The sequence below is a fragment of the Populus alba genome, chromosome 6 (assembly GCF_005239225.2).
Source record: "Populus alba chromosome 6, ASM523922v2, whole genome shotgun sequence".
Lineage (NCBI taxonomy): Eukaryota > Viridiplantae > Streptophyta > Magnoliopsida > Malpighiales > Salicaceae > Populus > Populus alba.
Genome location: NC_133289.1, coordinates 13,280,300 through 13,299,106, shown reverse-complemented (window position 1 = coordinate 13,299,106; position 18,807 = coordinate 13,280,300). Strand labels below are relative to the sequence as shown.

Below are 18,807 nucleotides of genomic sequence, written 5' to 3'. Positions count from 1 at the left end.
AGAAAAAGAAAGAAACTTTATTCATTGATTGGATCAATCCAATTATTTGCATCTTTCATTGACCAATAAATCAGCACTGCAGCTTAACGACACAGATGAGTTTATAACACAAACACAACAGGAGAGTAATTATCAACAGCAATGTTCAGCAAGAATTCTGATTGTTACAACCATTGAAACTGGAGCTGGAACCACAATGGAACACTTTAAACTCACACTTGGGTGAAATCTCCTTCAAGAGCAATCTCGCCGTCTGCTCCTGTCTTGCCTTAGCCCCTTGTTTCTCCACCAACACAGTAGCAACAATCCTGTCATACCCACCACCCCTCCCTCCCATCACATATGCCACCAAAGCCGCCTGCACCGGCCCTATGCTGGGATTATAGGCGGCGGACTCCATATACGACCCTCTATAAACCTTCCCTTCACAATCCATTAACGCCACCCCTGATGGGCAATTAGTAAAGGGTGCATGAGACTTGTTGGCAGCCTCTAAAGCCTCATTTTTCAGATCTTCAAAAGAAGCACAGACACCATTTGGTAACAAAGCATCACCTACAAACGACAAGTTATTATGACGGGTTTCTAAAAGCAAGGGAATATCCTTATCCAAAAGATCATCAGGTCCGAACCTATGCGGTAGAAGACACGACAAGGGCTCAAATTGTTGTTTATTTGCTAAATCATTCTTGTAACTCTGGTTGTTAGTACTATCACCCGTGATGAGGATTTGTACATCAGGGGCGTGGCGGATTTCCTGAAGGAATTGACGGCAGTGGCCACAAGGGGCGGCGGAGACAGCAACGTATTCGAGGGAGGGTTCTGCATTAAGAGTGAGATTGGTGATGAGGAATTGTTCGGCGTGGACAGAATGATGGAGAGGGAGGCCAGGGAATTCTAGGTTGCCGCCCAAGAAGATGCGGCCGGAGGATCCAAGACCGACGGCACCCACGTGGTAGTTGGATATCGGCGGGCGAGCCAAGGCCTGGGCTGATTTGACCAGGGCTGGGAGGAGCTGGAGGACTGTGAGGCCTGATTGTTTTGCCATCGATTCGGCTTCGGATGCTTCAATTACGAATATGGGTCCATCCATCTTTTTTTTTTCTTTGCTTTTTTTTTTTTTTTGATGGTGGTCGTGGTGTTAAGGATCAGAGATTCGAGAAATGAAGGGTGAGAAAGAGGGGAGTTACTTCCTGGAAAAGGAGGAGAAAGGGTGGAGATGGTGGAAGGCGCTCGGCAATTGAGGGGAACTTATAGGGAGAACACTTGTTCATCATTGCTTTCGGAAACAAGTACCAATAATCTACTTTAATTTAAAATATTAATTTCTAATTTCTATTTAAAAATAAATTAACTTGAAAATTTTAACTATAAACAAAATATTAAAGTAAAAAAAATTTAAATCAAATGTCATCTCCATTGTTAGCATACAAATAATGATCTATTATAGAAAAAATCATCAACTAAATATTTTAATAAATAATTATTTTAACTAAGCTTATCCTTGCCATCAAAATAAATAATTGAATCTTTTAAAGTCAAAATAGATAAAAATATCTTAATAGATAAACAACTATCATGGCGAATAAAATTTGAATTGTCAAAATCCAACCTCTCACAGGTGCTTAGATTTTAATATACCTTTAATTTAAAGGTAGCGAGCTACTTATGAAAATGCCTTTCTAAAATCAAAACCAAATTTTACTTCTCTTATTTAATAAAGTCTAAATTTGGTATTGATGGAGAAACATCAAATACTCGGTCAAACATAAATAATAATAACTACTAGAATATTATATATATATATATATAGATAAATACAAAATTTTGTATAGTATATTAATTTACACAGGACACCCTCCTCCTCCTTGTCTTCCTCCTCCTCCCCATCATCATCATTATCCAAAGTCATTATCCATGTGTTTGTTACATGAGGATTTAACTTAATGTATTTTGAGGACCAAGTGGAAAGAAATTAAAAAAAAAAAAATCCCTAAGTGATGAAGAGAAAAAAAAAATTAATTATCTAAAGTGAACTAAGTAAACCCAAAGCATCTAGTTTAGAATTTTAGCATGAAACCAGAATGACCCAAGATCCTAAAAATGATGAAATTTGTTTCATTTTATTTTTATTTTTTAAAAAAAATATAAGGTATACTAATCACTACGATCAGAATGGAACAAAATTAACAACTTTGAATAGAATACATAGCCTATTTGTCTCATGTTGTGCTATTATGCACTCTAGTGTGATATATTTTAATTGCTGGGTTTATTGTGATTTGTTATGTTGTAAACCAAAACAACCAAATTATTTCGTAAAATTTATAGCATTGTACCATGTTATTTCCTGCATTACTTTACCAGTCAAACCAAAATTGTTTTAAATGTTAAAAATTAATAACAATCGCACTTTGTTTATTTTGATATTATTCTTCATTTAATAATACAAAAAAATAAAAAAAAAACGAATGCAACACCGAGGATCAATTCAATAATGGAGCAATTTGGAAATAGCTAGCACTATTTCCTAAACAAAATTTCATTATGGTCTTAAAAAGAAAAAAATAAAATAAGACACTCAAATCAAAGTCACAATATTTTATATACAGTGGAAGAAACAAATATTGATAAATATGATATATCCAAAGTGTGTTAAAAATCTTAAAATAAATATAAATTTTATGTTGATTAAACATTCATGAGTTGTTTTTCATATTAGGCACATATTACTAAAATTCTCATAAAAAACTATAATATTTTTTTATGACAGATGACAATATTGAATTTTTTTTATAACACATTTAATCTAAATTTATATATATTAAAAAAAGTAATAACAAAAAAAAAAACAAAAAGTGAGGTGTGTGAGCCTTACCTAGGTGGCTCAACGCGTCTAGACCTCTAAAAAAACAAAGCCTAAGGGTGTCAGACTTTCAGCCTAGACCCACACTCCTTGACTTTATTTTATTTTCTTTCTTTAAAAAAGATAAACAACTTATCATCTGTCTTAAAAAAAAATAAATAAACAGATGACAAATCATTTGCTTTCTAGAATCCAACTAGCACAATGATCACCGAAAAATCATCAAATATGAATTTATTTATTTTTTTATCAAAAAATCCATTTATCAACCATTTTTTACTTGAAATAGAAAGAAAAAACCTTTAAGGACTTAAATAAATTCATTTATGGCATTAAATAACCCTAAAAGGATTAAAATACCAAAACTCAACCCAAATTGATAAAACTTCTTGAGTTCAAATCTACCATTTCAGGCAACGTGAATACCAATGAACTTCCTCATGGAACTTCTCTTGTTGAATCAAACTCTTCGTCACCATGGTTAATTTTTTTTTTTTTTGTAGTCGAAATTCATGTCAACCAATCATTTTCTTTCTTGCTCTCTTTCTTTACTATTTTCAAATGCTTTTCCTTTCCTCTTTCTAATTCAAGGACTCAAAAATGAAGAAAATAAATTTTTAGACTAAAATAAAAATTGCTATTAATGTTGGGTTAACCATATATTTTCTTTATGTTTTACATTTTAGTCTTGTATCTTTAAACTTTGTATTTTTATCATAATTTCAAGCCTATTGTTTTTTTTTTTCTAATTAGGCTATAGAATGATTTGATTGAAAGGAAAAAAAAAAAAAAAAAGAGGTGAGTTGTTCATTATTCATATGAAACTTTCAAACAAAGTGTTTTTTTTGAAATTATCTTTTATTTAATAATATAAAAAAATAGACACTTGCAAAATTAGGAATAACTCTAATGTCGGGATGCTTTCTAAATTGTAAATGTTGTTTCCTAAATAAAAACTCATTGTAGTCTGGAAAATAAATTTAAAATAAAACATCCAAATGAAGTCACTACATTTTATATATGGTTGAAGAAACAATATTGATAAATACGATAAAATCATATCTACTTATGAGTTTGGATTTTATTAATTTGAATTGATGCTCATGGTTTATACTTAGTTTATATTTTTGGATTCATTAATTCTACGCATACACTTAACTAATGCATGACTCAACTTTTGGATTCAATAAACCCATTATTCGCTTATCTCATATCTTAGTCACATTTCTTGGTTCATTTGATTCATTTCTGTAATCAAAACTTGTATTCTACACCATTAATATTTATCAATTTATTCCGGTGCTCATAATACATGTGTTTATGTCAACTATACATATGTTGATCTTAGTAATTCCTTAAGATTTACATCAATTATGTTCATTTACTCATTTTTATCTTCACACCTCATGCTTTTATTCCAATTATGCATTCGTTATTCCATTTCATCGGCTTTAAGTGCTTATTTAATCAATATCAATACTCATATCCATTGATCCCAATTTCATATCCATAATTCATATTTTAAATCAACAATATTCAAATGTCCATTTCAATACTTGAGGCCTCACCTTGTAGTAATCAACATTCATTAATTTAACCCTATATTTATATCTTATATTATTCATCAACCCTACACTCATTGGTTCATTTCGGTAATTTATAGTTTGTATCCTATGTCATTCATATTTACCACTCAATTTAAAATTCTTATAACTTAAACTGCAAAACATAGTAACCACGTCATTGCTGTCCATTTAAATTTTACACATATCTTCCACCATCATGATCGATTTAATTTCCACATATTAATCTCGTCGTTGTCATCGATTTGAGTTTCACTTATTAATTTTATTGTTGCGGTCGATTCAAATCTCACGTATTAATTATGTTATTGCATCCAATTCTAATTTTATGTATTTATTTTTTCATTGCAATCAATTTGAATCTTACCATCACTTATACAACAATTCATAGGTTAATATTCATGTCATTAAATTAAATTCTCATTTAAAACTTTTATTCTATGAATTTTAAAACCTGCCATTGAAATCAAACTTGACATGAAATTTCTCCACATTGCATACTTAATAAAATCTAATCCCATTTCTTCACCAACAACACATAAAACATTTAAAATGGTACGATTTACTTAATTTAACACAACATCTACAATTTATGCTTCAATATTTTTCCTTCTATCTAAACAACACAGAATACATTTGGGATTTCACAATCCTATATTCTCAAAAAAAATATCAACAGACATCCAATCATGCTGTAACCCAAATTTCATCCCCAATTACATTGATTTATTTTCAACATCATCATTTAATACAAAACAATTTTATATAATCATATCAAATTTTCAAATTCTCCATTTTTACAATATTTAATTTTGGCCACACAAAGAAAAATCCAACCATTTAAAATCTTCCAATTAATTCCACGCATCTTTAACATTGTTTGAAAATATTAATCTCACATGTTTTCTTCAATTTCTTAATTACTTCTCTTCTTACTAAATTAAACAAAAGGCCCTTTACTAAAATAATGTAGTATATATAAATTCTAATTGAGTTCAAACACAATTTGATCCTATTATAAGGTTTACAAGTCTCAATCATAACTTTTCTACATTATTCAATGTCCATTTAATTATATTTTTATTACCATTCACATCAATTCTAATATAATAATGTTAGCTAGACATTAAACTTGCAAAATTTCCACTACAAGCTACCTTTAACATTCAATTTCTTATGTTTCCCTAAGATACAACCCATCTATATTTTTTTATGCCAAAATTCCATGTTTGTTATAATTTCCAGAACTTTCCCATTTATAAAGGGATATAACTACTCTAACTAGATCTTCATCTTTTTAAATTCAAGCAATGAAAGTTCAATTTTGAATCTTTAGTGACTTATACTTAGTCCTACCAATTAATTTAATTCACCTGCCAATTCTTTCCAAATGACTTAATAATTTATTTTTTCCCCATTATTCATCTAACTTTACATAATCCATTTGTTACACTTCTCAACCCACAAAACTTGGAATAACATAATTCAATTAAGTGTTTAGTTTAATTTTTTTATATTGTTAATTTTTTTATCAGCTTGTTTATTGTTGTCATATTTTTTAATTTATATTTTTAAAAAATTAACTGAGCAAGTAGAGTCTCAATTTTTTTTTTAATTTTTTTAACGCTTGCCTCGTTTTAGTTTGTTTGTTTTTATTTATTTATTTATTTTAAAAAAAAGATGGCCGGCTTGAGTGTACAGCAGATACCATCTAGTATTAGCTGTTTGTCAAACACGGATTTTCCTTTTATTTCGAGGAAAAATAAAAAAGCCACAGAGCTAGAGCCATAGCCTGAAGCCTTCGTAGGGTAGCAAGGAATACACGTTATCAAGTTATCCTAAAGCAATTCCCTTCATATAATTAAGCACAAGATATATAACATCTGCGATGTTTCCAAGAAAATGTCAAGGATGGTTAATCTTCTTGTACTTCCGCAGCAACAACAAAGGCTACCAGTTTTAGCTAGTCTTTATCCATGTCGTCTCCCTACAATTCACACGCGTTCTGCTAATTCTGTTTCAGAATCACAGAGGAAGTGGAACATTGGATTTAAAGCACCTCGTAGGTTGGTGTTAGGACTTGGAGCCTCCTTTTGGTCGCAGTTTATGAGTATGGCTGGTAGAGCCAGAAGCAATCATCTCATTGCCCTTGCAAAGCAAAAGGGTGTCATTGAAGAGGTGAATTTTCTATCTTTGCTAGCTGCTGTTTTGTACTCGTTTACTACTCGATTGCTGAATTTGGTTTCTGGAATTTCTTGAATTCTGGATTGTAGTCTTGTTATTCTTTTGTTGAGATAACTTCAAATACTTGTAATGCAATCACAATTCTACTTGGGTTTAAGCATCTCGAGCTATTGTTTTACTCTTTTTTTTCCGATCAAGTTACTTAGGTTCTGGATTCCTTTGCTTTTTTTTTTTTTTTTTTTACACGCCCAAGTAAACAGATTCACCATGTAGTTATTGCATAGTGTATGATTGATTACCTTAGTATTAACAGCTACTTCTAGCGTAGTTTGGGTATAAGGAAATCGACTTTTGCCTCTTGTGATTTGATGGTCATTCTTGTGGTTCATGCAAGAATGATGTAGTCCATCTTGCTCCTTGCGTAGTTCTTCTTTAGCTGCAAAATCAATTTTTTGTTCTCTGGAAAATGATGGAGTGGCAATTTGGAATGTGAAGCTGCTTTGGCACATATTTTATAGAAGCTAATTGATATTTAATTAACAAAATGGGAAATCAAGAAACAATTCCTATCTGGCAAAAACAACTCAACTCGTTTGATTGAGTCCAAGTAGCCTCATTATTTGGCCTGTGATTGATTTCAAACTTCTGTTATCTTTAAAGAGATCTTGAGGCCCTGCCAGAGCCACAGGTGTATATGTGACTAGTGTCACTTCTGGCTTGACAGTGTTCTTCTTTTTAATACTGGATCTTTCAATTTTCTCTATTCGTGTTTCACAGGTATTGAAGAATGTGGATTGGCCACAGCAGTTTCCATTCAAGGAGGAGGATTTCCAGCGCTTTGATGAGTAAAATCTCTTGTATTTAATTGCTTGCATTAAATACTATTTCAGTTCTTGTTTTCATCCACTTCTTCAGCTGTTTTTTCCTTAGAACTGCTTCATGTCCATGTCCATGATCACATGCTGAAAGTTGATGCACCTAGACATTATATGGTATAGAAGAAAATTTAAAAGAATTATCACTTGATATCTGTTTGGTCTTTTATACTGGAGACCTAGAACTGATCCTGAGGTGCAATATCTCTCAAACACATTATATGGGTACACAATTGGTTCATCCTTAACACCAAGTCCATCTTTCCTTGGCTTTGTATACTGAAAACTTCCTTGAAATAGAATAGAATATAGATTTCCACGTAATGGGGGTAACACATTGAATTCAACACTGCTTTCACTTTGGTTTTTGAGTTAGCATCTTTATTTTGAAATAGTAAATTAATCAATTTGGATTTCAATCGCCCTACATTTGACATTAGACTGAATTCACTATTATATGCCTTCAAAACTCAAAATTGTTATTCGCAGGTCTCCAGATTCATTGTTCTATGATGCTCCAAGATTTGTGACACACATTGATGATCCAGCCATTGCTGCACTGACTAAGTACTATTCAAAGGTTTTCCCTCCCAGCAACACTCCAGGGGTCTGCATCCTGGACATGTGTAGCAGTTGGGTAAGATTCTTCTAACATTTATTTTCAGCCTCACTAGGTCTTCAATATTTAAGTTAACAAACTATTCCTGGTTTTATATGTAGGTCAGCCATTTCCCAAAAGGATACAAGCAATATTCTATAGTTGGATTAGGCATGAATGAAGAAGAGCTCAAACGGAATCCAGTCAGAATCTACTTCTTATTCTAGATATCATTTCTAGTTATTAATTTTTTAATTTTGTCATTCATATATTCTTTTCAAGCTACTGAAATTAGTTGCTGATGTCTGCCACTGGAATATTTTATGTAGAATTCATGATTAGTAATCATCTTACACAATAGCAACTGGTCAGCTAGGATTTTAAAAATGATGTACATATTATCTTACCATCCCCTGAAGAGTTTACATTTTTATTTTAGCATGCGAATCTTAGTGCTTTATTGAGAACCATTTTGATGATATCACTGGAAGCCAAATAACCCCTTGATGAGTTATCATAATTTGTAAAAATAAGATAATCAAAGCCTTAGCCGAATCTCAAAAGAGGACAAGGGTCTGCAACTAATTGTATAGCTAAATCTATTTCAACATATGATGTATCATTATTTCTTGTGCGAGATACGTTAAATTTCAACTTGGATGTATCATATTTACTCTCGTGACCTTGGTAGTTCTAAGCTAATTGCTTTGTATACACTGATATGATCTTTCTTTCAATGATGACAATAATACATCGATCAAGTTATTTTCTTTGTAGGTTCTGACTGAATATGCTGTGCAAGATTTAAATTTGAACCCTAAACTCCCATTTGAAGATAATTCCTTTGATGTCATAACTAATGCGGTAAGTGTATTATCCACATCTCTTGACCATTTTGGCTGTGCTCTATTTGACTGGTTTATGCTCTCTCAAAATATATTCTTACAAATTGCCATTTGAGTATTTAAATGCCTGGAGTTAAAAATGATTTTTGAAGTATTATATTTTATTAACAAAGATTTATTGTTGTCACTTTCTTAATGGCATGTGGCCTCCCTATTAGTATTATGAATTTGTTGGATCAACTTAAGATTTGATACATTTTGTGTTTAATATATTATCTCTAATGCAGAATGTTGCAGCTTCGTTTAGCAATAAATTCTCTCTCCATTTCAAGAAAAAACTTAAGCCTAACTCTTAGATGGCAATACATCATTTTAATTAAGGACAATTTTTTCTTTTGTGTGCTTAAGTTTATGGTGTCTTACATCTGTGTTTCCTAAGAAAATCCTCAGCCACTATGACCTCAGAGATAGCGAAATTTTTTTATCATATTCCTTTGTCAAATTTCTTAAGAGGAATTGTTTGGATTAATCTTTTAAATTTTGGTCTGATAGAAACGATCCCCTTTTTCCTCTTTCTGAAAATTTTCACAGGTCAGTGTTGATTACCTAGCTAAACCTATTGATGTTTTCAAGGAGATGTGCCGAGTACTTAAGCCAGGTGGACTAGCTATAATGAGGTGATATTATTATTGTGTTTTTATTTTTACAGTCCTGGATTTCCTCAATTCATTCAGTAAATGTATGCCATTTCCGTGCTGCAGTTCCTTGACCTTTTAAAAGAGATCAGCAGAAATATTTTTGTTGTGGTCATCTAAACTTGGTTGTATTTTGTAACAGAATTCCAGATAAATCTAAATTGAATGAATTCCCTTAAATTGTTTTGGTTTGTCTCTTTGCCTAATCTCCCCTGGGGTGCCCCATTTCACTGTAATTGAGATACTAAAGGTACAAAGCAAACCATTCTACTTAACTTGCAACATCAAGTTCGGAGTGATGTGGAGATGTGGACACATCACACATGTGAAGATAAAGAGGCTGCGATTCAGCTAAATAGCCCTGCAACAGTAGAAACAAAAAACGAAAAGGAAAAAGTAACATTGATGCATATTGAACTACTTCACCTCCTCAGGCATCCCTTGCCAGTTTAGTTGCTAGAGATCAGTATTTTTGTTTCATCAATCATCCATCATCCATCTTTTCTCTTTATTCAAGCATTTCTAAACTTTACAATATTAAGAAAAAAAAATTCTAACATTTTATTGAATACATTTGTATCAGCTTCTCTAATCGTTGCTTTTGGACAAAAGCAATCTCTATATGGACATCAACCGGTGATGCTGATCATGTAATGATTGTCGGGTCTTATTTCCATTATTCTGGAGGCTTTGAACCACCTCAGGTAATTCCGTATTCCTTGCATCGTGTCTTTGCTAATGATAGTTGATGTGTTGGGTTTGTTTTAAATAGTGGGTCTAAGTGAGAAAAGAAATACGCATGTACCTAGTCCATATTAAAGTTGTCATATTTTAGGTAAAATTTATTTATGAGTGTATATATTCTCTACATTTTGATGGCTAGAGAGATAGTAGAGAAAAAAAAGAAATTTGGATTACTTTAGAATTTTGGATGAAAAAGTAATTGTACGTGACATCTTGTAATCTCTTACTTTCTCATAATGAATATCTTTTATCATCTCGCCTATAAAGTAGGCCTAAGTTGCAGAATCATGCAAATTTTGTATGTGCTCGTGTGATTAATTATGCTTATTCTTTTATATTTCTATACTTGCCAATTGATTTGAGATTTCATAGTTGTTTCCACTAAAAAGCGAGTGTCTAATAGCAAAATATTTTCTTTGCTGTTGATTCTTGCATCACTTTCTGCAAATGCATAATCTCTAGTTGAATGTGATTTGAGTGCCATTTAGTATATTATGTTACATTTTAACCTATTGCTTTTATGTATTATCATCCTTGAGTTCTAGAAGATATTGCTTGTAATCCAATGGCCTGCAATCTCAATGTTTGAATGGCCTCAATCCTGAGCTGCAAATCATGCCCACGCAAACGGGTGCAAGTGGAACCCTCGCGTTGAGGGTGATCCGGTGACGAGGGATTCTCTGACTGAAGAGTTCGTTTTGCAGGCTGTGGATATATCTCCAAATCCTGGACGCTCAGATCCCATGTACGTTGTTTACTCTAGAAAGGCATCCACAGCGTGAGACACATTGGAGAGGTTGATGATGATGATCAAATTTTATGGTCTCCAATATCGCAAAAAAAATGGGAGGAAGGCATGTGGGTTCTCTAATGTTATGACGTATAGTATTTAACGGTGGGGAACAACCTAGCAATCAAAGACGACAGGCACTTTCCTGCAAGTGCAATTATAAGATGTGAGCTTAGGTTTTCTAACATTTGTTTTCTTTGGTTTGAGTTTCTAACTTGTTTGTGTGTAATGTTAGGAAGACAAGCACTCGAAATATTCTATGCGCTCCAACATTTTTTTTTCCTTTTTTATATTATACTATATGCTCGAAACATTAAAAAATATGACGTGTCCCATCATCGTATTTGGACAAATAATTGAATGTAGCAATTATAATTAGCTCTCTTTACCCATGGAGTGATCGCTGTGATGATAAAGAACTGGAAACTATTTGTATTTGAGTTGCCATTGTGAATTAAACCTCAAATTGAATTGAAGATGATAGTAAAAATTTATTGAGTTTAAGGACTGAATTACAAATAAAAAAGAACTACTATCAATTGAATAAAATTGATTTTTTTTCTAGGCCAATTCGAGGTAGTCGGAGCCTCGTAGAACTAACTAGATAGTTAAGAATAGTTTTTTTCATGAAGAAAAATAAGCTCTCGTTATTTCTTAAATAGCAGTAAAATGCATCGATTTTAAATTCAAATAGATTGGGTTTGAATTAGAAAAGATATATGCTACAATGGAAGTGGACTTAAGTCTTCTCCCTGATACGACAGTGTTTTTCATCTAGTCTTCTCCCCTTGCCACGCGCCCTTTCCTGATTGCTTAATGCCTATCTATTGTCCACGTAGCATTTCCTTTAGTTGGCGTCATCCTAGCCATACCTACCCTTAAGTCTTTACCTTCCTGGACATTCAATGGTCTTGTCCAAAAGAAAGCCAATGAGAAAGAGTGTGATACGATAAACACTGCGCTAAAATATCCTTTCTAGATTTTAATTGTGCAAATTCCAAGATTAAAAGTAAAGATACTCAAATATATATTTAATGGGTTTATTATGAGAATTTAAGTCAAGATAAATTTTTTAAAAAATATAACTTCCAATAAGTAATGATTCAATCTTATTTAATCTAATCTATATATAAGAGTGACTTGATTCATCTATAAAACAGGACTTAATTATTTTTACTGTAATGGACTAATTAATTTAAGTATTGGAGATAGTTTTGTACTTACTTTTTTTCTAATGCCACAATTTTACTTTAATAAACATGATTTTTTATCTGATCATTAGATTAAATTAAAAATTTACTTGAAGTTTCTAGAAGTATTCTTCTATATTAAGTTCAAATTTAAGGGAAATTGAATATTGAAAAGGCCTTGAGGTCCAAAAACTACTATATAAGAATTATATTAGTTTCCTAGTTGATTTATGATTTTTTTTTTAGAGATATTTTATTATTTTTCTAGCATTGTTTATGAAGTTTTTACCTATTATAAATAGGGTTATTTAGCTTGTATTTAAGGTTTTTTTTTTACATGCTTTGATTTCAACAATAATTATTACGTGTGTGAGGTTTTGTTGATACTTTTTTTTCTGATTTATTTAAAAATTAACCAAGTTTTATGGCATCTTCAATACTTTTTGGTTGTGTTTCTTTATAGGTGTTAGGTGGGAGTTCAATTACTTATAATCTTGGTGCCTTAATACAGTTTATCGTTATGTCAAACTCAATTCTAAATCTAAGCTTAGCTTTTTTAGGAAATTTCTTACTTGCTTATGGGTTTTTGGTCTTTATATCAATGAGTTCACATCAATTTATATCAGAGTAAGGCTCTAAATTAAGTTATATGCCTTTATCATCAAGTTTTTGTGTACTTCAATGTTGTTAAGTTATTTATCTACTCTAAAAAAAATTAGTTATGACATCAAGTTAAAAAAAAAAATGAAGATGAAAGAAATTATTTATGATCTTAAATTCAATTACTTTTTCTTTAAATAAAAAAAAAAATATATTGATTATTGGGTTTTCTTGAAGATAAAATCTTGACTTAGGGATATTTTAAGTTTACTTAGTTTGGTTTTTCTTGAAAATCACCAAAAAAAAAAGAAGGTAATTTTTGCATTATTTTTTTCCCAATAACCATATATATAAAAAAATAAAGGTGTTATTGTTATTTTGAGTTATTTGAATCTTATTTCATTAATTTTTTAGTCTTCATGGCCTTTTATTTTGTGTCTTTAATTATTCATATTTCACATGAATTGATATTGATACTCGTGTTTTTCTATTCATAGTTTTGTATTCATAGTTTTCAGTTTTTATTTCTTCTTAAGTCCTTATATTATTTGATTAGGCCATTATGATATTAATTTTTTATTTGTTGTGAACTAGTTCCTTAAGGTACTGAAATCTTTAGAATTGAGTAGTAAAAGGCGAAGGTGAACATATTAGAGTGAAAAGCTTAATATTTATGTGAAACACAATAAAAGTGATATTTATTGAGTGTAGACACATGAGGGAGTATGTGAGGATATATATATTGCTACCAACTTGATTTTCAACTCTTGATGATGTCAACTAAAAGTGGATCATCACCACCAAAAGATAGAAATAATCTCGAATAAGGGTATTAGGCCTTGCAATAACAATTGGAGTTGATGAATAAAAGGTTTGCTGAAGTAAAGAATGGGATGGCTAGTTTGAGAACCAAAGTGGCTAATCTTCAAAATGGGCCAAACAATAAGGGTTTGGAAGGAAAAAGGTCTTTAAAGATGAGCTAATTCACCTCTGAAAGAATCTATAGCTGAATATACATATGAGAAGGGCAAATATTTTAATGATAAATGTGATGGTAAGTTTCAACCACATAGAAACCAAAGTAAAAACAATGGATTTGGTGAGTAGAATCCATGACTTGAGTCATGGGTTTGGTGAGTTAAGCGGCGAAGTCGTGATCGATCTATTATGTTGGTATTTAAAAAATGTCAAATCTTAAGTGTTTTTTAAGCCAAATCACATTTTCAACTAGTAGTCCAAGTTATTTTTGGACCCACTAAATCAAATAAATTATGTTGTGGCAACTCTCACGTGATTGATCTACAAAACTAAGTTTAATGACAATGCCAAATAATTCTATAGACATTCTAGATGAGTAAAATTATTCCAACCAGCAAAATAACACATTCAAGTTATCTAGTTATATATTGTTCAAAAAGCAAAGACACTATAGAAAATGCTTTTTTTTTGGTTGTTGGTGTTATTAAATCTATTACTTATGTTTAGTAAAAAAAAAACAAGTTATCCCTCAGAGATTACATGTTGTTCATAGTAGAAAATGTGCAATAGTTAACAATTTATTTGAAATCAAGTTATTTAAAATCAATTTTTTATTGTAATTGAATGTAATTATAATATTCAATTTTGAATTCAATTTATTTTATTTTTTATATTATTATAATCAATTTCATCTTATTCCTTTAAATATCTATATAAAAAAAAGAGTTAGGTAGGTGATTACTTTAAATGTCTACAGAAAAAAAAAGGGGGGGGGTTAAGTAGATGATTATTTTATAAAAACTAAAAAGATAGGTTAAGAAACTAGTTTTAATAATAATTTCTCATTTTTAACGTGGTAAATAAGAAATGTTAGCCTCTAAGAATTCCATTTGAAATTTAATTATTAAAAATATAGTTATAAACATGAGATATAATTAAAATTTATTAATTAAATTCAGTGCGTTATTCGATTCGGAGAGTTCCAAAACATTCGGTAGAGATAGAAGAATCTGATTCCCAAGAAAGCTGGAAAATTGAGATGCTACCTCCTATCATTGGCAATGTGTGTTCAACTGCCATACCACCACACATTGTAGACAAGTAAAGCACAAAGGAATATATACAGAATAGACAACGATACATTATCATCACTGGATGGATAAAAAAAGAAGAAGAAAAGGTCAAGAAGAACCAGCATCTGAAAACTGTGGTGGCTACAAGATCAAACCCAGCCTTGTTTGTATCGCCGGAAAAGGTCTTCAGTTTGGGCATTTTTGAAAGCACTGCAGGCGATGACGTAGACCCAAATGAGCACCACCACCGCCACGATGAGGATTACGTTGGTCTTCCTCCATTCTCTCCTCAGGTTCCCCAGCAATCCAGCCTTGCAAGCGTTGCAGTTGTAGCACAGCTGGCTCTGGTCATTGTTCCACAAGTAGCAGTCTGGGTCCGCCGCTGGGTTCACGGGGTTCAACCACAGCGTAGGGTTCACATAATTGTAGCCACAAACTGTTGGCGGCTTACAGCACCCTGACTGTAACATGAAGTAATTTCAGAAACAAAAAAATCATGATTTGCCATAAATTAAAAGGGAAGCATGGCACAGCAACACACCAAACAATTGCAAAGCTGGCAGCCATAACCTGCCTTCTTTTCTCCTCTATCCAATGAAGACAAAGCTACGTGGGTTCAATAATGTAAGATTGATTGCTTTAATGTGGTCTGAATTCCATGATCCCTCTTCTTAATAATTGAGTTAGCCACTTGGAACTGATCTATTTGCACAAACCCCCCCTCCTGGGCTCACTGTGGCAACCGCTTTTCAATTATGAGAGCATCAAAAAGTGTCCCCACGCGCCATGACATGATGGCTCTATCCAAATTCTCCTACCGATAATAAATTTTCGAATGTCAAGCTGATTATGATTGAGATTTGACAAAATTAAAAATACCTATCCACGTCCACAACGATCCGTTTCAAATAATAATAATAATAATAATATATTTTTTAGAATATAATTGTAGTTGTTTTTTAAAAAAATTTTTTTATTTAAAAATATATTAAAATAATATTTTTTATTTTTTAAAATTATTTTTAATATCATTGCATCAAAATAATTTAAAAATATAAATAAATTAATTTTTTAAAATATAAAAACAAATAAAATGATTATAATTCTTACCATATTGTATACATGAAATGTATTATTATTATTATTATTATTATTATATATAGGGAAAAGTGGATCTGGTTTCGTAACAGCTTCCAATTCATCCACAAAGTCAGGTCCTCTTCCAGCAATCCCCAGGCAAATACATGACCGATCCATGACATGCGGTATAAATCAACGGTGTTATTTTTTCTCTCTCACCTCTTTCTCTCTCTCTCCTTTTTATATTTTGTGAAGAGATAAAAAAATATATAAATAAAATAAAATAACTCAAAATATATATTAAAGCTCCAATAAGAATACTATTAATATAATTAAATATTTTAACAATATAAATTCAATAAAGTTAAAAAAAAAAGCATAAATAGTAAACTAAGTTAATCACATGAGCTCTTTAAAATATCAAAGTTTACTTATCTTTGGATCGCATTAGTGATTTTTCTTAATATTATTTGATTCATTTTATTGAAATCTTCTCAATAGTACTATTGATATTATCAAAGTTTCAGTATATTTTCAAGATTTTTTTTTCTTCCCTTTTTTTTATTGAATATTATGTAGAGTAATTTTATAATTTTAAAAAAAATTACTACTTATAAATTACAATGTTATTTATGAATCTCTAAATTATATTATTTTTCTAAATATATTTAACATAATTATTTTATCAATTTTTTTTTTACTATGTTAGAATACCAAAGAACTCCCATATTGTATACATGTACTTTTTTTTTTTTTTTTACAGGGAAAAGTGGGATCTGGTTCGAAACAGCTTCCAATGAATCCACACGGTCATGACCTCTCCCAGCAATTTCCAGGCAAATACATGGCCATTCCATGACATGCGGTATAAATCATAAATGATGCTTTTTAAAGGGCTTTTAAATGACTGTATCTTCAGTAGAAAAACACAAAAAGCATCAATGACTTGAAAAAACACTATTACAAATGCACATTCATACAGATCATTGCCAAACACAAATTAAAAAAAATAATAATTTAGTAGGTGAATTAATGGTGTCAGATTCTCCCAAGTTTTAGCGGCAGCCAGACTTGTGACGCCAGATTATGCAGTAGAAAAGTTTTGTTCTTGACAAAATTTGACAGTTTTAAGCACTCAAGCGAAGGATAGAGAATTAAATTATTACCCAAGCATAGCACTTATAGCTTGCAAGTTTTAACTTTTAACTGCTTAGCACAGAAGAAATCATGATCTAAACCAATTCATATATTGGGAAATACATGAACTTGTATAAAAATGAAAATTATAGAAGAAATTAGAAAGATGGTTGTTGATGTATATAATTACCTGGAGAGGAGAGATGTGAGCCATGAAGAATTGGTCAGCAGTGATATAATTTTGAGTAAGCTTGGAACAAACATCAGTCTCAGCAAGACAAGGCCTAATCTTGTCCCAATTCTTGGAATAAACGACATGATTCCTCAACCAAGAAGAAAATCCTTGAAGCCTATACTCTCTATAACCCCTCCCCGGCACATCATAGCCACCGTCGGCGCGCGTGACCACAAAAGCGAAGACCAGAAGGATCAAGAGAAGTCCTATGAGAATGGCCATGCAGCAGAGATAGAATGCTAAAAGTGTTTCCTTATACCAGTAGGCTCCCACAAAACCAGCAAGTGAGACCAGGAGGATGAGGAATCCAAGGAGAACTACAGGCCACCGGAAAAGGTGGATGCATTCATTCTCTGGTTTGGTGGCTAGCCAAATGCCAGCGGCTATTATAGGGATTGAGCAGAGAAAGGCGATGAAGTTTAGGATGGCTGTGATGTTGTTGGCTACTCCCATCTTACTATGTCTGTGATCTGTGAGAAGGCAAAGGCACAGGGAAAGGGAAAGGGAAAGGGAAAGAGTGGTGTTGTATTTAACAACTTTACAATTTAGATAGACTTCATATCATTTTGGGTGGTTTTGCGTTCGCTGTCTGTTTTACGAGCCTATCTATGGCAGTGTACAATAGGGCTTATGGTAAATTCTTGTGTTGAAAAGTAGTTAACATGGTTTAAAATATTTTTTTAAAACATTTATTAAAAATATTACTATATTAAAATAATTTGAAATATTAAAAAATTAATTTAAAAAAAAACTTTACATTATTTTTAAGTCTCACTAATTTTTAAAGTAACTAAAAATTGAAAGTACAAAGTTTAATATGACCAAATTATTTATAAAGGGTTCAAATCGACTAAATTCCAATAGTAGAAAGACAATTAGTGATTTTTAAATATTAATTAAGGAGATCCTATAAAAGTTAACATAATAATCCAATTTTAAATAGAATAAAGTTTGAGGAGATAAATTGCAAAATTTTTAATTGAGGAATCAACTCTCAAATAAATTAATTCAGTGAGATTTGATACATTGAAGTGTGTTTATTACTGTGGTTTAATATATTTTTTTTTAATATGTTTTGCTTGAAAATATATTAAAAATATTTTTTTTTTAGTATTAACACATCAAAATCATTAGAAAATAACAAAATAATAAATTTAATATTTTTAAAAACTAAAAAAAAATTTAAAAAACTAAAAAAAAAAAAAGCTACATCCTTCCCAGACACTCAATATATTTTTTTTTTCTTTCTAAAATCACAATAGTAAACATAAAATTTTGATGAAATAACATTATTTCAAAAAATAAATTGGTGAAATAGCATAATTTGATATTAT

The 18,807-nt window shown here is 31.2% G+C and overlaps 3 protein-coding genes across 4 annotated transcripts; 1 reads left to right on the top strand and 2 right to left on the bottom strand.

Moving 5' to 3' along the window:
- LOC118047938 (cytidine deaminase 1) lies at positions 1–1,268 on the bottom strand. The gene has a single exon (XM_035057389.2). The coding sequence runs from the start codon at positions 1,091–1,093 to the stop codon at positions 146–148; it is 948 nt and encodes a 315-aa protein (XP_034913280.1). The 5' UTR covers positions 1,094–1,268; the 3' UTR covers positions 1–145.
- A 4,918-nt stretch (positions 1,269–6,186) lies between these two features.
- Positions 6,187–11,462, top strand: LOC118047939 (uncharacterized). Of its 2 annotated transcripts, none has more exons than XM_035057391.2 (8): positions 6,187–6,627; positions 7,411–7,478; positions 7,998–8,145; positions 8,229–8,309; positions 8,884–8,970; positions 9,543–9,628; positions 10,230–10,350; positions 10,939–11,083. In XM_035057391.2, exons 1-8 carry the CDS (start codon positions 6,352–6,354, stop codon positions 10,993–10,995), a joined length of 924 nt encoding a protein of 307 aa, XP_034913282.1. In that variant the 5' UTR covers positions 6,187–6,351; the 3' UTR covers positions 10,996–11,083. The 2 variants fall into 2 exon arrangements, with proteins under 2 accessions (XP_034913282.1, XP_034913281.1); XM_035057390.2 differs by lacking the exon at positions 10,939–11,083 and adding an exon at positions 11,095–11,462 and having other exon boundaries at positions 6,188–6,627.
- Positions 11,463–14,873: 3,411 nt separating this feature from the next.
- Positions 14,874–18,050, bottom strand: LOC118047940 (tetraspanin-2). Its single transcript, XM_035057392.2, has 2 exons — positions 17,429–18,050; positions 14,874–15,482 (listed from the first exon to the last, which is right to left on the bottom strand). Exons 1-2 carry the CDS (start codon positions 17,924–17,926, stop codon positions 15,171–15,173), a joined length of 810 nt encoding a protein of 269 aa, XP_034913283.1. The 5' UTR covers positions 17,927–18,050; the 3' UTR covers positions 14,874–15,170.
- Between the last annotated feature and the right edge of the window lie 757 nt (positions 18,051–18,807).

Bases quoted from the DNA above. Each gene is read 5' to 3' on its own strand.
- LOC118047938 (XM_035057389.2), bottom strand. From the start codon at position 1,093: ATGGATGGACCCATATTCGTAATTGAAGCATCCGAAGCCGAATCGATG.
- LOC118047939 (XM_035057390.2), top strand. From the start codon at position 6,352: ATGTCAAGGATGGTTAATCTTCTTGTACTTCCGCAGCAACAACAAAGG. The intron at 7,479-7,997 runs GTAAAATCTCTT...TGTTATTCGCAG, and splicing joins GATTTCCAGCGCTTTGATGA to GTCTCCAGATTCATTGTTCT. The intron at 10,351-11,094 runs GTAATTCCGTAT...TTCGTTTTGCAG, and splicing joins GAGGCTTTGAACCACCTCAG to GCTGTGGATATATCTCCAAA.
- LOC118047940 (XM_035057392.2), bottom strand. From the start codon at position 17,926: ATGGGAGTAGCCAACAACATCACAGCCATCCTAAACTTCATCGCCTTT. The intron at 15,483-17,428 runs GTAATTATATAC...TTCATGTTACAG, and splicing joins CTCACATCTCTCCTCTCCAG to TCAGGGTGCTGTAAGCCGCC.